The sequence below is a fragment of the Mycteria americana genome, chromosome 1, assembly GCF_035582795.1.
Source record: "Mycteria americana isolate JAX WOST 10 ecotype Jacksonville Zoo and Gardens chromosome 1, USCA_MyAme_1.0, whole genome shotgun sequence".
In the NCBI taxonomy this organism is placed as follows: domain Eukaryota; kingdom Metazoa; phylum Chordata; class Aves; order Ciconiiformes; family Ciconiidae; genus Mycteria; species Mycteria americana.
Genome location: NC_134365.1, coordinates 58,383,543 through 58,406,107, shown reverse-complemented (window position 1 = coordinate 58,406,107; position 22,565 = coordinate 58,383,543). Strand labels below are relative to the sequence as shown.

Here is a 22,565-nt window from a genome sequence, read left to right as displayed (position 1 = left end):
ATGGCAAAATAAATAGCAGAGGGAAACCTGTGCTGTTGTTTTTATGCTTTGTTACTGCAGCAGACGCCTCTGGGATATGTGGAAAGCTGCCACCAGCCTCACACCTACGGTTCGTGCAGGGAAATCTGTGGCCTGGGATGCAAGGGCAGGGGGAAAAGCTGCAAAGACTCTAGGCCAGGAGCAGCAGAAAAAGCAAACAGTGCCAGTGAACAGCTCTCGGCACAGCGTGAAGCCACACTCTCATCCTCCCCTGGAACCTTTTCTTTCCTTCTTTCCCTCCCCAGCACCTAACTGTCTTTTGAGACAGAGCTGCTGAGCATGGCAGGGTAGTCAAGGCTTTGGCATGACCAGCTGACACAAAGAAACCTGAAACTTTTCTCAGTCCAGTGCCAAACACATGACATGACTCTCAGCAGTCCAGTGCTTCAGCCCTGAAGCAGGAAAGCAGAACTGACTGTGGTGATTCCTATGTGATGCTTCCCCCCTCAAAAAAAACCAGATCCCCTTTTCTCTTTCTTATCCAGTGTTATCGCTAAAGCAGTGGCAAAACTTCTTACAAGCCTGCTCGTTTTATTTGCCTCAGCTCATTGTACCAGTCTCCAGGGGACTGCCAGCGCTGCCTCACCTCCCATGGAGGGAACAGTCCTGCAAAAAGGGCAAGGCATATGCTCGGCTGGCTGCAGCACCCCCACCTTTCCCCTCCAAGCATACAGTCAGGAGTAGTTATGAAAAATTCCAGTGCCAGGCAAGACAAAGGCCTGAAGAGCTGTGGACAACAATATCACGTGTGCTCAGGCTAAAAGCTTTGCTCTGAGTCCTAGCTAGGTGTGTTCCTGGTTTTGAGGAAAGCTTCCAAGCTGTGTCTAGTTAGCAGGCAACATCAGCTACTAAGGTAACTGCAGCGATAAAGAGCATTTCAGCCACCTGCTCTTTGGGCACCTTAATGGTCTCCTCAGCAACAAGGCTGTTGAGTGCAGAAGCGTTGACAGCTGGTTGTATGTGGACACCAAGACTAGGCTGTGAAGATGGGAAGAAACAAGATAAGTAAAGACTGCACATGAAGGTCACCCGCTCCTCACAGAGGGACCATCCTGGAAATTCTCTGCCCTGCCCAGATGTCCCTCCCCAGCCTCTCATCCCCTTGCTGACTCTTCACAGCACAGCCATTTTATCTGGCACAGGGCAAGGCACAAGTTCAGCTGCATTCTCCCCACCAGCTCCATACTTAGGTGAGTGCAAACTGGGCAAGGCTGCTTTTCCTCTTTGCAAAACATCCCCTCTTCCAGCTTGAAGCAATCCCGCCGAGATTCTCTTTCCTCCTTTTGTACGGTTTCACAGCAACTAACTAGATTTAAATGTTGGATTTCTTGGCTGTGGGAGTCAAGATCAGAAGGTAAGTCAGCAACCGTGTACTTTGATCTGCAAACAGACTGGTGTTTGAATTCAAACAACTTTGTGTTGTCACTTCTAATTTCAGTATCGGGTATGAGAGCAGCAGTTACCAAGTCCAGTGCTGTGCCTGAGGCCTGGAACATAGGTAAAGAAAGAGGAATGAGCTGCTCTGAAAAAAGAGGGAACTTGGCTGAGGAGTCTGAAAAGGCTGACAGAATTTTATTGAAGTTCAAAATACAAAAAGGTCATATTGTCTCCCACCCCCTCATTATCCTTCCCATCCAGCATATTGTAATGAAGTATCAGTATTCACAGTGACAGCTCCAGCCAAACCACAAGACCGTTAGTCCCAGCCATGGCCTCCAGCACCCCACGGATGAATACATCTAAAAGCCATGCATATTTCTGGTATCTCAGCTTTGAACATGGAGGTCCACTTAGCCTTTTCCTGGACAAGAGGCCAGATATTAGAGAACATGCTGACCTAAAGGTCTCTGAAGAATGCTCCAAACTGTGGCTGTTGCATGGTTAAGCTGAATCCTAAGAATGGACACTTCCAAACCAGCAATTCCCAAGCTGTGGGATGGGTATCGCTACTGGCACACCATGTCACTTAGGTGTGGCACACAGATGGGAACTCAGATTGCTATTGGGCATGTTCTTGTCACCCTGCTGCTACTCGCACCCTACCGACAAGATTTATGATCCCTGCTCCAAAACAAAGCCATCTACATCTTCATTACTAACCACAGTGGTGCAGAAGCAAGAGATTAGCAAGGGGAATTCCCTGCATCCTTCATAGCTGCATCACTTCAGGCTCCCAGCAAAGGTCATAGCTCGTTCCTCATGCTGCACTTAAGGTCCTGGAGCAGCACCTCTCCATGACAAGCAAGAAACACAGTATGGGTCAGCTCTGGGTTTGGTGCTGCTGAGGCAGCCATGAATCCACCTCCAACCCAGCCCAATAATATGGCTGCACACACACCTCCTAGTGCAAGTGGACCTCTTGCCCGAGACCACCAGTAACAGGAAACGCAAAAGTCAGTTATGGTGGGTTGTTTGCAAGATGTAGATGTCTGATGAAAACTGCACTAGGATTGAGCCACCCCCCAAACTTTATTCTTGCATCAGGGCAGCTCTGACATGCTAGCTGTCTACCTGGGTGGGTTTTTTGCAAGTGTTTCACTGTAGTATTTAAGCACTAACTTGCAGCAGTGATTTAAAAACCAGGGCCAGTGAAAGCTGTTAGTCTAGTGATTAAAAGCTTTGTATCCCATTTGTAACCAGACATATTCTGTGCCCTCTGACCGCAGGCTCTGGGGAAGGTTAGGAATAAGCCTTGGTGCGTGTTTCTCAAGGCAGTATGTTTGCTCAGCTGCTAGCATGCAGAATTAAGTGTGTGTTCTTCTCACAGCACAAAGCCTTCTGTTGTCCAAGGCATCCACTCTCTCCCCCATGGAACTGAGTACTGCAGAGGTGGCAAAAGGTGCCTGTTCCAAGCATTTCTGTGATGATGGCCAGCCGCTGAGTGCACTAGTCCAGGGCTGGTGACTGCACACAGCATAAGCCACCACCTACATCGAGCTGAAGTGCTTAGGAGAAGGCAGAATATCTCTGGAAGGGGAATCCTGTTCAGTGCCAGCCCATCTGATGAAAAGAGCAGCAGCTCTTTTTTTTCAGAAGTCTCAGCTGCAGCACTCTGTTGTCTGTTGTCTCTGTTGTCCAAAGCCTGCTGCCTCCCCATGAGGCAGCTGTGGCAGCACCCACAGGGACAGTCTGAGCACCACTGGAGAGTGGATCTAGCAGGAACGGCTGCTGGCAGCAATGTTTATTCAGGAATCTGGGAAGCAAGCTTCAGCTTCCTCTTTTTCTCTCCAAGGCTTCTCCTGCTGCATCAGGAAGATGATTTGGAAGCCCATTACCTCTTTTCCATCTTCTGCATCTGGAGGCTGAGTGACGTGAAGCTGGCCAGGAGGTCTGTAACCTCGTCCACCTGACAGAATACAGTTGGCCATTAGGCAGAGGAATGCAGTTGTGCAGTTGAGCACCAACACAGAAGAAACCCCCACGCAGCAGGGCCCACCCTTGCACCAGGACTGCCCGTAACACCCATGCTGAGCTTATACTAGGACAGGATCCCTTTGGTCCCACAATCGTGTAGGAGGGCTCCTGTCCCCATGACCAAATAAGTACTAATCTAAGACAATGGGAGCTTCTCCCCATTCCTCAGGAGGTTGATGCTTGACCTCCACCTCGTATGATTTAGCCAATCCTTAAAATAGAAGTGTGTTGTGGCATTACCCAGAACTCAACAGTGGTATCAGGGCTGTTTCCTCTAAGCCTGTTTTTAAGGGCCAATCTTTTGTAGAAAAAAAACCAAACAGGCCCTGCAACCCTGTGTGGTTGTGCTGATCCTTAAAATTCCTGTGCCCTCAGCCCATCTGATCTTCAGCTTCTCTGCTGAGCTGCCAGGCACAGTGATGCTTTCTGCATTTTGAATTCCAACCCAAAGGAGTACCACGAGTCATCACGTAGCTTGCCCACTTTACCCAATGTGAGCAAGAACACTTCCATAACCATGTCTTCAATGTCACCTTGCTCATGCAGTTGCATTCTAAACACAGAAGTCACAACACAAGTAGGTGAGTCACAGTAGCTCAATGCTGCCTACCTGCTCCTTTGTGCTAGTCATCTGTAACCTGGAGCAGAGGTCATCCAGCTGTTCCTTTTGCTCATGCCTCCCCAGACGCTCCAGGTATTCCCGCAACATCTGGATAATCTGCAACCAACCCGCATAAGAGGCAAACATCAGACAGCTGCACCAGGCTGGGATGTTTTTACAGGAAAAATTAAATTACAGTTAAATTGCCAAGCACAGTCTTAACGCTGTGGTACGTGGCAGAATACATGACCCACAGAGAAGAACACATGCAAAGCAACCGGAGAGCACTAATGGCAGCACGAGAGCCCAGTGAGTCACCAGAGGCGTTGATCAGCCACAGATGGACTAGTCGTGATCCCTGTGCCTGGTTTAAGAACAGGGAAGAGAGACAGCCCCAGCTGGAGAAGCACAAGGTCTAGCCCTGAAAGCACCAAGCTTTTCTTTATGGCCAGCTAGCTTCCCTTACTGTTAGGAGCAGGGGCTTCCCACTCCAGCAGGATCTGCTTGTGCAGCAAGGATGAAAATTCTTGTGGCTGCTATATGGCTCCCGAAGCGAGGCCCACACCTCGTGCATCTGTGATGCAGCCCCATGACTGCTTTGCTGTCCCATGCCTCAAGGTACCGGAGCAGGGCAGACTGCGCTAGGAATGCAGAGTCCCTGCTGGAATGTGTATGCCATGGCTACAGCCCCGTGCTGTGGTCCCTTCTCCTGCCACAAGGCATGTGTCTTACATGGTCGTTGAAGAAAAGAGAGTGCTCCATACAGCCTGAGAATTAAGACATTCAATGCATCCTTGGCCTACCAAAGCCAAGAGAGGTCCTGCAAAAATTCAGAGTAGCGGTTGGGAAAAAGGAAGGTCTCTGAAAACAGAAGGAAAAAGTCAAACTCTCCCCAGAGCCGCTAAGAGCCTACAGACAGGTATTTAAATAAAAGGTGCAGGAGACTGCCAGGGGCTGCACCGCCTTACCAGATCATGGGACTGTTTCTTTTACCTGTTTCACTTCAAGGCGTACAGCCTCCAGGCTGTGAGAGAGTCCTTCCTGCAGGATGTTCAGCTTTGATTTAGCGAGGTGCAGTGGGGTTCTGCCAGCTCGATCCAAGGCATCAACTCTGGCCCCTGCAAGATGCATGAGCAAGGACAGAAAGTGAGGTTTGTCTTCAAGGCTTAGTGTCCCTGGGGAATATCAACAGGGGCAGGGCCGGAAAGGGACAGGCTGTAATTGTTATAGAGGAAATGTTACCTCCGCGCAGCAGCGTGGTGATGACAGGAACATGGTTTGTGCAGGCAGCTGGGGAGGGAAAACACAGGACACACAACTCAGAGGTACTAGCAAACAACAAAGGGGTTTCTGCTCAAGCACAGAGCTTGCTGCTTCCCAAAGAGCTCTTTGCCATGGGAAAGAGGAACAGCCCAACTGTTAAGAGTAACCTCACACGCAAGGCTGGGTACTCTCTCTGGAACGCATATCATGCTCCTTGGGGCTGGCAGAGGGAGACAAATGGATTTTCTCTACCTCTGACCCTTAAACCTTCATGAGGAGTGAAGCTAATGAAATGCAAAGAGTCCCTCCTAGGTCCTTAAAGCTAGGGATGTATACTGTGATGCACAGGAAAGAGGAAGGTGGAGAGGAAAGAAACAGCAAGGCAAGGTGTTCACCTCACCTCTCTGCACGCAGAGCTCGTCTGTGTGGCACTCACCCAAGTGTAAGGGGGTGTTTCCCAGCCCATCTCTCTGGTTCGGGTCAGCCCCATGGTCCAGAAGCAGTTGCACTGGAAACAAGGAAACAGAGCCATGTCAGTCCCTTCCCTTTGCCCCACAGGTCAGGCCCACAGGTCCACATGGCAGCCATCAGCTTCTGTTCAGCTCATCAACTTCCTCCCGGAAACAGGGGACGGAGGTTTGCGCAGCAATGCAGAAGGACCCCGCACAAAGCCAGGCAGTGCCACTGCCCCGGGGCTCCCTGCGGGGAAGAACTGAGACTAAGGACACCCCTCCTTCTGCACCAGCACAGCCCTAGAGCTGGGAGCTCCTGCTTCCCCTTCAGCAGGGGGACATGGCAAGCCCTGGAGCCAGAGTAGAGCTAGGAACTTTGCCACAAAACACACAGAAAACATCAATTTCTGTCACGTGCTGAACCAAAATAAAGAGCATCCTTTGAAATCTCTGCCACCAAGAAGTTGGATGACAGAACTCCCCCTCCCCACTCACCAATGTGATCGTTGCCGTTGCAGGAGGCAAAGTGCAGGGCTGTCCGGCCTTTATCGTCCGCGGCACAGGGGTCAGTTCCGTCCTCCAAGAGTTGCTGCACTGATAGCATCAAGGAGGAGAAGAAAGCAGATAAGCTGAAGGGGCACCTGATCAGAAAGGGGTAATGCTGTCTGCTCTTCTGTGGTTAGATACACACTCTGCTAGCTGTCAAGCCAACTGGACTTGAACCAGCTCCAGCCAGCATCCTGGCTCAGCAGAACCAGCCTAGGCAGTGTATGCTCCACCCTCTGTTACAGCCTTCACCAGCTTCCACGTACTGCCACAGAGACAAGCCAACAGCTGTAATGGCTAAGGCTAAGGATCCATCTAGCCAAACACTCAAGCTCCTAGGACAATCAGCAGCAAACACCTACAGACTAGTATAAAAAGATGGCAAGGATACAGGGCTAACTCTCACAGCCTTTAGTCAGCTGCATCTCAGGCACCTCCCAAGCCAGAATTAGCATCCTGTGCTTACTAGCCCTCCATGGGCTTTCTCCATGGATTTGCACAGTCATTTTCTGCATCTGTGTAAACTTTTCACATCAACATGGACCTGCAGTGAGAAGTTTCACAGTGTAACTCCATGCAGTGAGAAAAAACATCTCTTCACACCCGTTTTGAATATGCCACTTCCTAGATTCATCTGAAACTCCTAGGTTTTGCCATACTAATGGTGGCTACTGATTGGGAAGGAGACAGGTGAATGCACCAACCTGCCAGCAGCAGCGCAAATATACCCTTAGGAGACGATGTATCGAAGTGAGCTAGTGAACAGCCCAAGTAGCCATACCGTCATCTACGCACACTTGTTCCCCCTGCTTTTCCACTCAGCTACTTCTTCAATGCCACCACTGGCACTTCTTGTAACCTGAACTACCTCCTTTTCTCAGATAAGAAGGAAAAACCTGCTCACACAGAAAGACAGAGAAACTAGTATGACTCTCCAGGACTGGGTATAACAAAGGCACAGAGACCAGTAAAGGCTGAAAAGATTAGGGACGTAAAAATAACATCTACAGCAATCATGCATAAGAGCAACTGTACTCCTGTTGTTTTGAGATTATTCTGGTATAGTAATCAGTGTGTAAAATAAAGCTCATTCTGTAGCTGTTAAATACTGACAGATTCGCTGTATTTTGAGATCTTTAATAGCATATCCTGCAACAGTCAAGACTGACCAGTATTGGAGACAAGAAACTAGATAGCTCAGACCACTGAAAGTCACCATTGGTCTCAGCTTCCAGAGGTTGAATTATAGTCATATTTGAATTTCTTCCTGTACTCCTACTGCTTTAAGTGTGGTACAGAAGTGAAAGGAACACCTGAAAAGATGGAAGTGGCATTAATGGGGGATGTTTGATACTCCAGAAAAAAGACAGGGAGACTGACAGTGCCACCAGTGAGAACCATTAACGGGGAACGCTTTACCTAGTCAGTAGGAAATGACATAACCTCTCCCACCCAGTGTGACCACAGGAAACAGCAAAGATTTTTACTTGTTGATGAAGAATAAATTCATCATCAGATACTTCCTCAAGTTGTGGAGTACACAAAAGACACCAGGATTGTAAACAGGGGAACCTGTGTATTAAATACAGTTGCAAAACTAAGATGGATTGAAAACAAGACTTTCATAAAACCTGATTCTTTCATTCTTTCTCTTGACTTGGTGACTGAAGCCAAGCCTTTCTGTACTGCCAGAGCTCACAGATGAACTTTATCCATCAGTTCATGAAACAAGGTGTATTGTGGAGCCAAAGGGTGAAGCATGCCAGACAAACCCCCATCCTGATATACTGGGAGTTTCTACAAGTCAAACCAGTTTCCAATTCTGTTCACAGAATGGCTCAGTGAACAGTTAGGCCAGCACAACTGAGGGGACAGTATAGTCTAAGGAGGGACAATGATAAGAGGCAGATAATATACACCAGTATTGCTGCTGGCCAATTCATATCAACCCCACCTAATCTACAGTATAGAAAGGTAAAGGGAGTCACAGGCAGGCCATGAGCCTTCTCTGAAGTCCCTGTGAGAGGCAGAGTCCAGCACTGGTCCTGGTTCTGATCTACTGGGTCACACTGTCTCATCACAGAGGATATGGCTTAGATAATCATAACTTTTCCACCTTACCAAAACACTATTTTCTTGGTGCTTACAATTGGGCAAAAGTTACACACCAAAAAAGCTGGAATAGTGCAGTGTTGATTTAGCTTGCAGCAGTTGGAAAACTAACACTATGAACTAGATGCAGTGAAAAAGTGAATATTATAACTAGCCTTACTTGGCTCAGAGAACGAAACAAGGTTCCAGAAATGCAGCTTCTAGTTTTGCAGCATCTAAAGCACAATGTCCACAAACTATCTGCACCCTCCTCCTTCTCCTCTCCTAAAATAAAGGTCCTCAACAAAGCTGCCCTTCCAGGAAGGGGTCCCAAGTAGGACTGGCAGAAATCTTACCTATGTCCAAGTCGTTGCTATTGGCAGCTTCACGCAGCCTTTTCAGAGCTATGGAGAAAAAAAAGCAATTACCAGAAAGCACAGAGGAAAAAGGAGCATTTCCCTACCGAAACATCCCATCCCGGCGCTCAAGCCCAGGTGCAGGGCCCAAACCATGCCGGTGCTGCCTCAGCCCAGAGCAAGGGAAGCAGGAGACCAAGACGCCAGGTAAGAAGCACTCTCCTTGTCTCCTCCTGAGGCCGGCCAGGGGCCCTCCCGCTCCCGACGGCCACCGTCCCCTGGCAGGAGCAAGGGCGCCTTCCCAAGCCGCCCACCGAGCAGATCCGACCTCCCTCCCGAGGCCCCGCACGCGGGAAAGCCGAAGCTTTACCGGCTCCCCAAATCGGAGGCTCTCCACCCCGCCGAGGCCTGGGCGGCAGCACGGCCGCTCCCCGCGCGGGGCCGGCCGAAGGAAGAGCCGTCCCAGGGAGGGGCGCTCCCCGCCGTCCCCTGCTCACCGTGGCTCTCCTTGCCCGTAGGCCCCAGCCGGCGGTGGAGGCGGGCGGCCCTGCGCAGCCGGCGGGCCGGGATCTTGCCCGCGGGCTCCTCCCGCTGCCACAGGACGTGCAGGTAGCCGAGGGGGGCGCCCGCCGCCGCCCCCAGCGCCAGCTCGGCCCCCGGCTCCGGCTCCGGCTCCGGCTCCGGCTCTGGCCCCGGCGCCGCGCCGGGCGCTGCTGCGGCCCCGCCGCCGCCCTCCATCCCCTCACGGGCCGAGCCGGGCCGCCCCGCGGAGTGCGGGGGCAGAGGGGCGGGGAGGGTCGTCGCTATAGCAACGGGGAGGGCCGTGTCCGCTGAACCAATCGAAGGCGCCGCACCCCTGTGTGTGCAGCCAATGGGAAGGTAGAGGGAGCGGGTAGAAGGAAGGCGAGTAGAGAGGCGAGGCGGGAGGTGGAGGCGGTGCTCAGGAAGGTGTGACGGGCAGGCAAGCTGTCCAGTCAGAGAGAGGGGCGGGCCATAGGAAGCACCAGGCCCATGGCAGCTCAGCAGGCTAAAGACAGGCAGTTGTTTCAACCAGTGGGAGGGCGCAGCGCCGCTCCGCCGCCGCAGCCTTTTCCGGCCGGCCGGCCCGAGCCCCGCCCCTGGTCCCACCCCCTCTTCCTGCCCGGTCCGCGCCGGGTTCGCGTTGCCGCCCGGAGGCCTTTCCCTGCCGCGCCGCGCTGCCGCCATGGCCTACCCGGGGGAGGACTACGACAACGAGGTGCGGGGCGGGGGTCCCGGGGCGGCGGGGGGACCCGGGGGGTCGTGTCCGGGCTGGTCGGGGTGACTCGCTGCCGCCCTCTCTCCACAGGCCGCCTACGACCCCTACGCCTACTCCAACGAGTATGATATGCACACGGGTGAGTGCGGGCCTCGGCCGCGCCGCCTCGGTGGCCCTCGGGTGCGCCGGGCCTGCTGGCGCCCGGCTGGGTCTGTAGGCCCGGGCGGGCCGTGCGGCAGCAGCCTCACTGCTCCTCTTTCCCCTCAGGAGACCCGAAGCAAGACCTGGCCTACGAGCGCCAGTACGAGCAGCAGACCTACCAGGTGATCCCCGAAGTGATCAAAAACTTCATTCAGTATTTTCACAAGACAGTGTCGGATCTCATTGACCAGAAGGTGTACGAGCTCCAGGCCAGCCGTGTTTCCAGTGATGTTATTGACCAGAAGGTGTACGAGATCCAGGACATCTATGAAAACAGGTAGGAAGCCATCCTTCCTGCAAGGGCGAATCACTGTTTAAACTGTGACGAAAGTGCACCCTGCTCCTAAAAGGAAAGGCTGACTACTACCTGTGTTGTTCCAAATTTGGGCTTTCTCTAAAATACAGGATGAGGTTTGATTTGGTTACTGGGGAAGGAGAAGGCTGCGGGGAGACCTTTCAGCAGCCTTCCAGTACTTAAAGGGGGCCCATAGGAAAGACAGGGACAGACTTTTTAGCAAGGCCTGTTGTGACAGGACAAAGAGCAATGGTTTTAAACTAAGGGAAGGCAGATTTAGACTGGATTTAAGAAAGAAATTTTTTACAATGGGGACGGTGAGGCACTGGAACAGGTTGCCCAGAGAGGTAGTGGAGGCCCCATCCCTGGAAACATTCAAGGTCAGGTTGGATGGGGCTCTGAGCAACCTGATCTAGTTCAAGATGTCCCTGCTCTTGCAGGGGGGTTGGACTAGATGACCTGTAAAGGTCCCTTCCAGTCCAAAGCATTCTGTGATTCTATGAAAAAAACCAGATATTGTCAGACCATTAGGCTAACGTAAGTGTAGGTGAGTTGTGACCTGTCTGACGGAAAATACCAGTCCTGTGCCTAACAGGTATGGAGGCAGCAAAAAGTGACCTCAGTAGGCAGTTTGCAGAAAGCTGTGAGGTGTAAGTGTTGTGTCTGTTCCCTATAGATATTCCCACTCCTGCTTGTAGCTGTGTCACCTTGCCATAAAGGGAATGTGAAAGTAACATCTGCAACTGTTCCATACTTCAGGGATAAATTGAAGACTTTAATTGCTTAGTTTGCAATTCTCATTCTTTGCTTCAACACTGGAGTTACTAAAAGGGGATGTGGTGGTGTTATACTTTCATCAAGTCCAAGGTCTCTATATTGTGGTCTCTAACTCCAGCACTGTCATACTGAGAAATGGTTTCTAATACTGCATGTGTGTCTATCTTTCAGTTGGACAAAGCTGACAGAAAGGTTTTTTAAGAATACCCCGTGGCCAGAGGCTGAGGCCATTGCCCCTCAGGTTGGAAACGGTAAGTCTTTTACTTTCTTTTTGCTTGTCAGAGAGAGAAAGAACTAAATCACTTGATACATGAGTGAGCAGGAGCACAGTGTTGCTGCCGCCTGAGTCAGTGGTCTTTGTTCACTCTGGCAACTCCTTCAGCAGATGCCTGGCAAGAAGTCAAACTTGAACAAAGTATCTTTTTGTACCTCCCTTTATTACTGTGGCAGGAGGAGCACCACTGGGGTACCCGAGATATCCAGTTGCCTAGGCCTTGTGGCTTGCTAATGTCCAGTTCTGTCATCTTTTCCAGATGCTGTTTTCCTCATCCTATACAAGGAGCTCTATTATAGGCACATCTACGCCAAAGTCAGCGTGAGTGTTTGTCCTGTGTCTTCCTGTTGGTTGCATGCTGGCTTCTCCGTGCCATAAGACTTGGCAAATCTTGCTGCCACCACAGTATCAGTGGTCCCATAATTTTTGCAAGACAGGATTGGATAGGTTTACAAGCTGTAAGTCAAGTTGCTTTTAGGGAAGCTTAAAATTCTTGCCTTTTGTTAGTTTAGTAAGGAGTCACTGATTGCTGAAAAGCAAGAAAGACTTGACTGTCTTTCTGAGGCTCATTAGCTGTCTCCTCAAGCATGGTTTTAATGAGTGTGCAGGTTTCCCTTGCAGCTTACATGAATCAGAAGACCTGGTCTGAGTTTTCAGGAGGCTATTATGTAAAAGTTTGTTACTGAACATCAGATGTAGTGAGTTAGGGAAGAAGGAGGTGTTGGGAGGTAACTGAATTTTCTTTTTGATAGAGCTGTAATTGCGAGACCTATAGATCAATTGGTTTTGCGTGTTTCTTTGTGGCTCTGTTCTTCAGATTAGCAGGTGGGTGAGAAGGGGTGTCACAAGAGGAAGGTGCGTTATTTGTGATTAAAAAACCACATGGGGTCAGAGTGCCTTGCGGAGAGGGAAACATGGGCACCATAACAGATGCAGGAGAAGGACATGGAAGGAATAATGCCCTATAAAACAAAACAAACCCCACTTTTTTTCTTAAGCTAATTTGAAGTCAGTGAGACAGGTGTTCTTGGTTCTTTAAGGAAAGAAGCTGACAGAGATGGGGTAAATAAGTAATAACTGCAGTTTTGGTGTGGACCAGAGGGTGGAGAAATGTGCAATTCAAAAAGGCTGCTGTATTAACCCAAGTCAGGCTTTAACAGAAGAGACTGGTTTCTCAAGCTGTGCTGTTAGTGGTTCTCTGACTGCCCTCGAGTGTCTCCAGGTGAAACAAGGAAAACGGTTCTAGGAAGAGAGTGATTCCCTACTGTGTTTACTGGCCTTTCAAAGCGTTTAGAAATACTGTCCAGAAGCAGAATTGTTGATTTATTAAGGGCTCTCATGAGGGGAGAAGGAAGGAAAGCTGTTGAAGGTAATAGGAAGCTCTTAAGTCTGGACAGCAGAGAGGACGACAAGGAAGGTTAATGTATCCTATTCACAGAAGGTTTGAATGCTCGGTTGTCCTGGGAGAAGCTACCTGTACGTGAAAAATCAGGCCTATTCTATGGGACAATAGTGATATAATGTCAGGTTTTCTGGGTGGTGCTGGTGGGTGTCTTGGTTGAATATTGGCTCTAACATTTCTGAAATAGACCCTCTACTGCTGTGACTATTGACTGTCCTTCATATGCTGTTGCCCATAAACTCACTCCTACCATGCTTGAAACTAAGCAGACTGTGCTGACTTCTCATCGCAGGGGGGGCCCACACTGGAGCAGAGATTTGAATCCTATTACAACTACTGCAATCTCTTCAACTACATCCTCAGTGAGTTGCTGCAATTCATTTCTGGTTTGTGAATTTTGGAGAGGGAGAGTGGATGGAGAGGGCAGAGCTGAAAAAAGGGTCAGAAGAACTGGAACATATTTGTTTATAGATCATATAGAGAGAAGTAGTCTACGAGCTTTCCATATGTTTGAGTTTGTTGAATGAGGATCACTTTACATCCATGCATTTAAAACCACAAAAAGCCAAATAGTTTCCGGTGCTTTCTGAAATACTGTAAAGAATAAAACTTATTTAGCGTTCTGTCTTGCTGAGAACTGCTTCACCTATCTTTATTAAAAAGCAAAATGAAGCTGTAAGCTAGAGAAAACTTGCAGTCTTTCACAACTGCTTACTGTTGTTGACTCCCCTTGGAAAAAATTTTAGTGTTTGTGACTCCCTGCCAGACTTCTTGCAGAGAATAGATTGGTTAGGATAAACTCCTACAGTCTGTGCGCAGCTTCTGAGAATCACTGCTGCTGAGCAGTCTCACTCTAGAGATTAACCCCACACATGCTCGTATTCTTTAAAAGTGAAGGCAGTTGAGGTAACCAAAGCTACATTATCAGCGCCCTACTGGAAGCTTAATTCATTTGCTGCTGCATCTGCCATTTCAGGGAAATTCTTGTGTTCTTTAATTTGTCTGTTCCTCCAGTTCTGCTGCTGTTCTTGCTGAAGGTATTAAGCCTCTCATCTATTACTTATGTTCTTCTGCAGATGCTGATGGCCCTGCTCCTCTGGAACTGCCCAACCAGTGGCTCTGGGATATCATTGATGAATTCATATACCAGGTATATGACTATAAGACTGGGCCATTTTGGGGTGGCCTTGCCTCTATTAGTGCTATAAATTTTCCATCTCCTCCCTCTCTGTGATTTGCATAGCTAGGATACCATTGCAGGTCAAAAAACTTTGGTGAGCACTGCTATTCCTGGGTCACCAGGTGGATGAAGTAGTTGTAAATGTACAGATTTTTAAGTTACAGGGAGCTCTTTGGGGAGTCCTGGACTTTAGTTGATATTTCTGTTTCAGTTGCTGCTTAGGGGATTTTTTTAACTCGCCTTCATTTCTGCCTGATTTGTGCAAAGCAGCCTGACTGAAGTCTGCTATAATCACAAAGACCTTATGAAGATACTTGTTCAAACTAGTTTTATTGTGTGTTATGGTTTTACTTTAGTTTTGTATTTCTTAGTCAGTAGGGCCTTTATGCTTGCACTGAGAGATTGCTGACCTGATTTGAAATAATATATGGTCTCAGATCTTGACGTTAGGAAATATTTTTCCACTTATAGTTCTGAGTGCAGCAGTACAGATCTCAAATGCTATTGTTTTTTCTCTATAGATTCCTTTTTCTGTAACTTTTTTTATTATAGAGCTGCCTGGAATTCCTGAAGTGCCATCTTATCAAGCTTAAGGATTAAAAATAATGTGGGCATATATAGAAAAAGATGTGTGTGTATGCAGACACATCTTATGACTTGGTCATTCTCTTTGCTACCTGTTCAGACAGCAAATTTGTGTTTCGTTGCCTGTCCTAATTGCCTAAGAGATCCTTCTGTGCTTCATTCTGTCTTCTGGCCTTTTCCCTCTGCTTTTTTCCCTAGGTGCTTTAAAGGTGGTATAATTTGACATTTTGATTGCCAGGTGATCTCAGATGAAACTCTTCTTTTCATGCAATTTGTAGCTTATTGTAATGCATTTGTGTGATCAACTTGTAAGCTTAGTGCAGTTAGCTGAACGTCTCCAAACTAGCTTCTTATCATTTAATTTCTGCTTTTTCCTGTAGTTCCAGTCTTTCAGCCAGTACCGCTGCAAGACAGCCAAGAAGTCTGAAGAGGAAATTGATTTCCTTCGTTCCAACCCCAAGATCTGGAACGTCCACAGTGTCCTTAATGTGCTGCACTCTCTCGTGGACAAATCCAACATCAACCGACAGCTGGAGGTCTATACAAGTGGAGGTGAGCTAGCTGGGTGATGCAGGCCAGACTAGTCTGTGCTGCCTTGGTTTGATTTGACCAAGCTCGGTTAGCTTTGTTTGGGAGCTGGATCAAACACTTAATCAGTGGATGGATTGACTGGGAACAGGTTCCATAGGCCTTACGTGAGAAGTGCCAGTGATTACACTTGAGGTCTTGCTCCCTTTGCTGGTAAACATAGAGGTGTTGAAAGGGGAGCTTGCTTACTTGGACGAAAGCAACATGGTTCCTTTTTTTTCCTAGGTGACCCTGAAAGCGTGGCTGGTGAATATGGTCGGCACTCCCTCTACAAGATGCTGGGCTATTTCAGCCTGGTAGGGCTGCTGCGTCTGCACTCTCTGCTGGGGGATTACTACCAAGCGATCAAGGTTCTGGAGAACATTGAACTCAACAAGAAGGTAACACAACGTGCATGCAACGCTACAGGCTTGGGGAAGAGTGGCTGGAAAGCTGCCTGGCAGAGAAGGACCTGGGAGTGTTGGTTGACAGCCACCTGAATATGAGCCAGCAGTGTGCCCAGGCGGCCAAGAAAGCCAATGGCATCCTGGCTTGTATCAAAAATAGCGTGGCCAGCAGGACTAGGGAAGTGATTGTGCCCCTGTACTCGGCACTGGTGAGGCCGCACCTCGAATACTGTGTTCAGTTTTGGGCCCCCCACTACAAGAGGGACATTGAGGTGCTGGAGTGTGTCCAGAGAAGGGCAACGAAGCTGGTGAAGGGTCTGGAGCAGAAGTCTTGTGAGGAGCGGCTGAGGGAGCTGGGATTGTTTAGCTTAGAGAAAAGGAGGCTGAGGGGAGACCTTATTGCTCTCTACAACTACCTGAAAGGAGGTTGTAGAGAGGTGGCTGTCAGTCTCTTCTCCCAGGTAACAAGTGATAGGACAAGAGGAAATGGCCTCAAGTTGCGCCAGGGGAGGTTTAGACTGGATATTAGGAAATTTTTCTTCACTGAAAGGGTTGTCAAGCATTGGAACAGGCTGCCCAGGGAAGTGGTTGAGTCGCCATCCCTGGAGGTATTTAAAGGACGTTTGGATGAGGTGCTTAGGGACATGGTATAGTGGTGGTCTTGGTCGTGTTAGGTTTATGGTTGGACTCGATGATCTTAAAGGTCTTTTCCAACCTATACGATTCTGTGATTCTGTGTTTTAAACCCTCCGTTGCAGTTTTCCAAATGCCTCTGTTCAAACATGCTGGTGAAAGATTGCCATAATGAATCTTCCAGCTGAGGAGCTGTTTGTAGCTGTTGTAGTTGTCAGGAGTTTGTAGTTGAACACAGCTGGAGCTTTGGCATTAAATCAAGCCATATGATAATGCCTGATGCTGTTGCAGCACAAATGCCTAGTTTTATAGGATGCTTGCTGTGTTGTGCAAGGCAGTGTTGTTATAGGGAATATTATTTGAACTGCAAGCGGTAGCACAGTGGTAGCTAGCTGAACACATCATTCCCACATTGGTAAGTGGCTCATTCTTTTATTTTTGACTCTCATTCTCACTGTGCCCGCTGCCACCTTGCATGTTTTTGCCCTAGAATTGGGTGCTGCTTGTGGTAACAGTGACTAACAAAAGTCCAGGTGCAACACGGGCTTGGCACAGATCTATGTTTGTGCTGTCTGGCATAGGATGTGGAGTGAAACGGGGGAAAGCGAGCTGAGCGAAGCAATGTTAGGCACAGTGCAAGAGTCCTCTGCTTGCAGGAAGCTGAAACTGGAAAACATAGGAAATGGGATGATCTAATAAACAGTGAAGAAGCTGCTGCAGGGATGGGTGGGAGGTGAGATGTCCTGAATTAACCCTCTCCTTTCTATATTTGGGATGGGAGTGAAAGCAGAGGTGGCTGGATTCTGGGTAACGAGCTGTTTAGATCAAAGGTGGTTGTCTCCCCTCTAACAGCACGTTGATCCCTCCTTCTCAGAGCATGTACTCCCGGGTGCCTGAGTGCCAGGTGACCACCTATTACTACGTGGGCTTCGCGTACCTTATGATGCGGCGTTATCAGGATGCCATCCGTGTCTTTGCCAACATCCTCCTCTACATCCAGAGGACCAAGAGCATGTTTCAGAGGACAACCTACAAGTACGAGATGGTAAGAGACAGAATAGGTCTAGACTTCCCAAAAGAAGAAGCTGCTGTCTTCTTTCCTGCCCCTCCTCTGTCACCTGATAACCTACATCTAATAGTCCAGCCTTATCTTTCTGGACTGTGCTGGTGGTGGTGACTGGGGATCCTTTGAACTCCTTTGCCGTGTGCGGCAATATTTTCTCTTAGCTGTGTTACTAGTCCCTTTGGTTGTTCACCATACAGTTGCCCCGGCTCCATCTGCACTCTCCCTCTAGGCTGTGTTGTTAATGAATATCAGCTTCTAATTATATACTTGTTGATGCTTCTTCAAACTCAGTCCTGTTCCTAGTCCAGTCCTGCATTTCAGGTTACCGCCGTTGTCAGATATATTTCCATTATCAGATATCATTCACAGACTGTTTTAATTCAGCATGGCTAAAACAAAGCTCCTTTCTCTTTCCACCTAAGCTGTCTCTGGTGCCTGCTTTACCCCCTGCTGCTGCCATCTCCTTTTCGTCCTTATGATTCATTTCTAACTCTTTGCATAGCCAAATCCTGCCGTTCTTAATTCCATGACACTTCAAAAATTTGGTATGTCTGTTTCAGCCACACAGCTGTCCGTTTTCATCCCACACTCAGATAAATCTTCCTTCTCAGTCTTTTCTTCGCTGGCCTCCCTGATAACTGTCCCTTGCCGAGATGGTTGTTAAACTATCTGCCTTCCTTTCTCCTCTGCGCTTTTTTGCACCAAAGTGGTCAAACCTGCTTCTGGTTATTGAGGTTCTATATGGCTCTGGATACATTCTGTACTTTCCTCTTGTCCATGCTTTTTTTCATTGATGAGAGACTTGATACAGCATTCATCCATCTGCTTTGCCCGGAGGCACTGCTTATTTGTGCTGTTCCCCCTGAGCCTTAGGACCATCAGTCCTCTGGGTAGAGGGTCTGTCTCTGAAAAATGCAGCTCCCTCTGGCACCATAAAGCCCGAGCACATTGACAAGCTAACAGGTTCTCCTCTCTGTCTCAGATTAACAAGCAGAACGAGCAGATGCACGCGCTCTTGGCCATCGCCCTCACCATGTACCCCATGCGCATAGATGAGAGCATCCACCTGCAGCTGCGAGAGAAATATGGGGATAAGATGCTGCGCATGCAGAAGGGTGACGCACAAGTCTATGAGGAGCTCTTCAGTTACGCTTGCCCCAAGTTCCTCTCCCCCGTGGTGCCCAATTATGACAACGTGCACCCCAACTACCACAAGGAGCCCTTCCTGCAGCAGCTCAAGGTCTTTGCTGATGAGGTTCAGCAGCAGGCCCAACTCTCCACCATCCGTAGCTTCCTCAAGCTCTACACCACCATGCCCGTGGCGAAGCTGGCTGGCTTCTTAGACCTCACAGAGCAGGAGTTTCGTATCCAGCTGCTCGTCTTCAAGCACAAGATGAAGAACCTGGTATGGACCAGTGGCATATCTGCCCTGGACGGGGAGTTCCAGTCTGCCTCTGAGGTCGACTTCTATATTGACAAGGTTGGTATCTGCCCCTTCCTGGCTAGGAAATTCCTTCACCGAGGAAATTCTGGAAGTGGCAGCACCTGGTTTTGCTCCAGTCTGTGGGAAACATCCCTTCCTTCTTTGCCATGTGAAGGGCTTGGCTGCCCACAGTGAAGCTGTAGCCCTGCTTAATAGAAGTGTCAGTGGATGAACAGTGATGGGATATCACAGGCAGCTTTGACAGTCATTGTACCCAGAAAACAAAGGTCCTAAATGTCTTCCCCAGGACAGAGGGAACTGTTTGTCTGTCAGTGTTCTTGGGAGGTGACAGTTGGGTGACAGATAGTGCTGTCAGTGTGTTGGGTGAGATTGTTGTCTTTGTAGGTTTCCCCCACATCTCTCCTTTGCTTGACAAAGCAGGGATCTTGCTTGGTCACGTTACAGGTCCATTTTTCACTGGAGCAGCATTTAGCCCTGTCTGCTCTAGGAGGAATCTAAACACAAGGTCTGGTCCTTGCACCATCCTGTCCTTGGAGTTCCAGGCAGTAGGAAGTGCTGGAAAGAGTCTTTCAGGATTTCATTTTTTGAAGAAGATAGGATTTGGTTTCTTGCTAGGAAGGAGACAAGATTGCCCCTTGCTCTTGGTCCTTAGAGCAGATCTCTTCCTGCAAGGTCTCATGCTTTGTCTTGCCTGTTTACCTGAACCAAATGACTTGTGTCTGACTGGCTTGCATTGCAGCCTAGCTCTGCTGGTAGATAGCACGACTCTTAGCTGCTGGTAGAGGGAAGCAGAGCATGAATCGGGGTTGGGACTGTAAAACTGCTGCAAAGAGAGATGAAAATAGGCAGAGAGTGCAAGAATATGGGAAGTGAATACAATGTGAATTGGGACACGTCCCAGGCAAAGGTATAGGAAAGGCAGCCCGCAGAGAATGGTTGCTGAGGGACTAGCGCAGGTCAGGTATGTGTGATGCTGAACCAGGGCTGCAGTGAAGCCCCTTTGGTTGCTCCTCCCATTTGGCAGTGCTTGCTGTCTCCCTGCTAGCGCAGTCCTTTTCCTGACCTCATGCTGTTCCCTCCTCAGGACATGATCCACATCGCGGACACAAAGGTTGCTCGACGTTATGGGGACTTCTTCATCCGCCAGATCCACAAGTTCGAGGAGGTGAGGCCTGGGTGGGAGAGCTGTGTATCTCTCTAGGAAAAGTGGGGCAAGCACTGGGCTGGGCAGGGCCTGGAGGAGGCATATTTGGTGAGACAGCTGTGCAACGCCTTCCTTGCTGGGGCGAGCCCCAGCTCTGCAAGGCACTGGGCAAAGGCAGGTGGTTTAAGCAGCAGCTGTGGGCCTCTGAGGAATGGTATGTTTTTGTGTGAGAAGTGCTCATTCAGTTGAGCCACAGTGGAAAAGGAGGAGGCTTTTACTGTGTAAGGGTGCTGACTCCATTGTCCCTAGGCAATTGTGGTGTTCCTATCAGTAATACAACCAAAATCATATCTCTGTCCTCATAACTACGGCTCTAGAAAGTGGCCTCAAAGATTTCTGGAGCACAGATGACTTCAGCGTTGTGCTGAGCCAGCAGGTGACATTCTGTCACTGCTCCACTCTCCTTACAGAGGCTGCTGCGCACTGGAAGCTTTGGCAGCAAAATCCTGAGATGTGGGGACTTGAGCAATACAGAGTTGCGATACCACTGCTAGAAGTTTGCACCCTCTCTTCTCCCTACGTCTTCCTCTGCTGTCTTGGAGAGGAGGAGGGAGTTTTACTAGTTCCCCTTCTACTTCGCACACTGCTTGCACTTGCACGAGAGCTCTTTTTGTCAGTGAGTTGGAGAGGAAGGAGTAGAGTCATTGGGTAAAGGCTGCTGAGGGGAACAGTAGTGTATGTCAATCGCTATGTATTTTTCTGACCTTTGCTTTCTCTAATTCCAGCTGAATCGAACCCTGAAGAAGATGGGCCAAAGACCCTAAAACTTCTGTGGATGCAGTGATCGGCCTGAGCAGAGAAGTGGGTGGGAGAGATTATTCTCTTTGTGGCGAGGGAGGGGAGCTCAGGGTTCTGGCATTTCTGGAATCTGCTGTGACTCTGAAGGTTTTTTGTACTTAAATAAGCAGACTCATTTGGCTCAAACTATTCTACAAAGGACAAGACATCTAATAAATTAGTGGAATTTTCCTGGTGAGCATTCGGTATCTGATGTACTAATTTATTTTTCCTTTGTGGAAGAATATAATTGCATCTGGAGACATGGGCAGCTGCTGTTGGTTTGTGCTCTCTTTGGTCCATGCTGTTGCAGGTAACAGTGGGGAGCAAATCTCTTTCCATGCTCTGTAAAGGCACTGCGCACAGTGAACAGGGAAGGCTGCAGAACTGATTAACAGGGAGAAAATGAGCTGTTATGCAGTGTTTCCACAGGATATGGAAAGAGATACAAGCTAACATTACTCCTTTTAGCTCTTGCCCCACACATTGAATAAACCTGAGTTGTAGTTGCTTTCCTAGAAGGCTGCATTTTTCCTTCCCACCCCTCTTTTTTTTTTTTTTTTCTTTTGTTGCTATGAAGTGGATATGTTCCAAAGTGGATTGACATGTTTTTAAAGGAAGCGGGAGGATTTTTGTAAACATTAAACCAATATTAACTTTGGTCATCTGATTAGATGTCCTTGCTGGAGGTTGTGTTTTATTTCAGCACAAGTGATGCCCAAGTATTGGCCCTTAATTTAAGTTTCTCCAGAGAACTCCCTGAGGACATTTAATTTATTAAAACTGTTTAAATGCTAATTTTCCCAGCTCTCTGGCCACTTTGAATTCTTCAGGGCAAACTTGCAGTGCCTTGGAAGAGAAAAAACAGCTGAAAACTAGCCTTATAAAGGAGGATCAAGGACCTGTAAATATTGGGGAAGAGAATGCGAAGAATTAATTGCATCTTATCTGCCCTCCACACCCTCACTCCCCTCTCCTTTTCCTGCTTGTAAATAGTTTGGTGTTTGAGTGGTAGAAACAGGTGCAAGGGAAAAACCTGCATGTGTCGTAGGAAAGCTACGCAAAGCGTGCTTCATATATACCATCTGCCTCTTTGTACCCCTCCCTCATTCCTTTCCACTGAGAGAGGGGTCCTGGCAGTCCAGCTTGGCTTCGCATGCGATTCTGTTTAGAAGTCAGGAATAATTAGCCTTTGTTAGATTATACGCCGTGTTTGAATGAGGGTCAAGTTTCTAGTGTCCTAGGTACTGCTCAAAAGTAAACTGTGTTTCCCATCCCAAAGTCGTGTAACTCGGGTGGGCGGGGTAGAGGCAGCACAGAGAGAGATTAAATGGGCAACTCCTGTTGGCCGCCTAGCTGCTGCCATTAGTGTTATGCATGCTAAGAACTTACTGCCTTCAGTTCTGAAGGGTTTGAGGCAGCCATATCATTAAGAAATTAGAGGACTAAGATGCCACTGCATTGCAGCAGCCCACGGGAGCTGGGTTCACACCAAGAGAATCTGGTCCTTTTTATTTTTAGGGCTGGCACTTTTGCTTGTGTATATTTACCAACAGCAGCACAGTGAGCATAGCTGTCAACAGCAACTCTCCTCCTACTTTCTTGTTATCCAAAGCCTAAATCTTTCCCAGAACATGTGCTAAGATAGATGTGATGTACAACAGGAGAACCTCTGGCAGGGCAGTATCTCCATGATCAGTTCTAGTTCATAGCACAGCAAAGGAATCCAATGTGTTACTAGGATTTGGTCTGTT

The 22,565-nt window shown here is 48.7% G+C and overlaps 2 protein-coding genes across 2 annotated transcripts; one reads left to right on the top strand and one right to left on the bottom strand.

The window, feature by feature from the left end:
• Positions 1-1,592: 1,592 nt before the first annotated feature.
• ANKRD54 (ankyrin repeat domain 54) lies at positions 1,593-9,515 on the bottom strand. The gene is made up of 8 exons (XM_075500972.1): positions 9,260-9,515; positions 8,763-8,810; positions 6,265-6,363; positions 5,754-5,825; positions 5,297-5,344; positions 5,048-5,172; positions 4,064-4,171; positions 1,593-3,385 (listed from the first exon to the last, which is right to left on the bottom strand). The coding sequence occupies exons 1-8, from the start codon at positions 9,498-9,500 to the stop codon at positions 3,311-3,313; spliced, it is 816 nt and encodes a 271-aa protein (XP_075357087.1). The 5' UTR covers positions 9,501-9,515; the 3' UTR covers positions 1,593-3,310.
• Positions 9,516-9,847: 332 nt separating this feature from the next.
• EIF3L (eukaryotic translation initiation factor 3 subunit L) lies at positions 9,848-21,010 on the top strand. The gene is made up of 13 exons (XM_075500923.1): positions 9,848-9,999; positions 10,090-10,138; positions 10,267-10,477; positions 11,444-11,523; positions 11,806-11,867; positions 13,241-13,310; positions 14,025-14,098; positions 15,094-15,265; positions 15,527-15,681; positions 17,195-17,365; positions 18,369-18,866; positions 19,915-19,995; positions 20,760-21,010. The coding sequence occupies exons 1-13, from the start codon at positions 9,967-9,969 to the stop codon at positions 20,796-20,798; spliced, it is 1,695 nt and encodes a 564-aa protein (XP_075357038.1). The 5' UTR covers positions 9,848-9,966; the 3' UTR covers positions 20,799-21,010.
• The last annotated feature ends 1,555 nt before the right edge of the window (positions 21,011-22,565 follow it).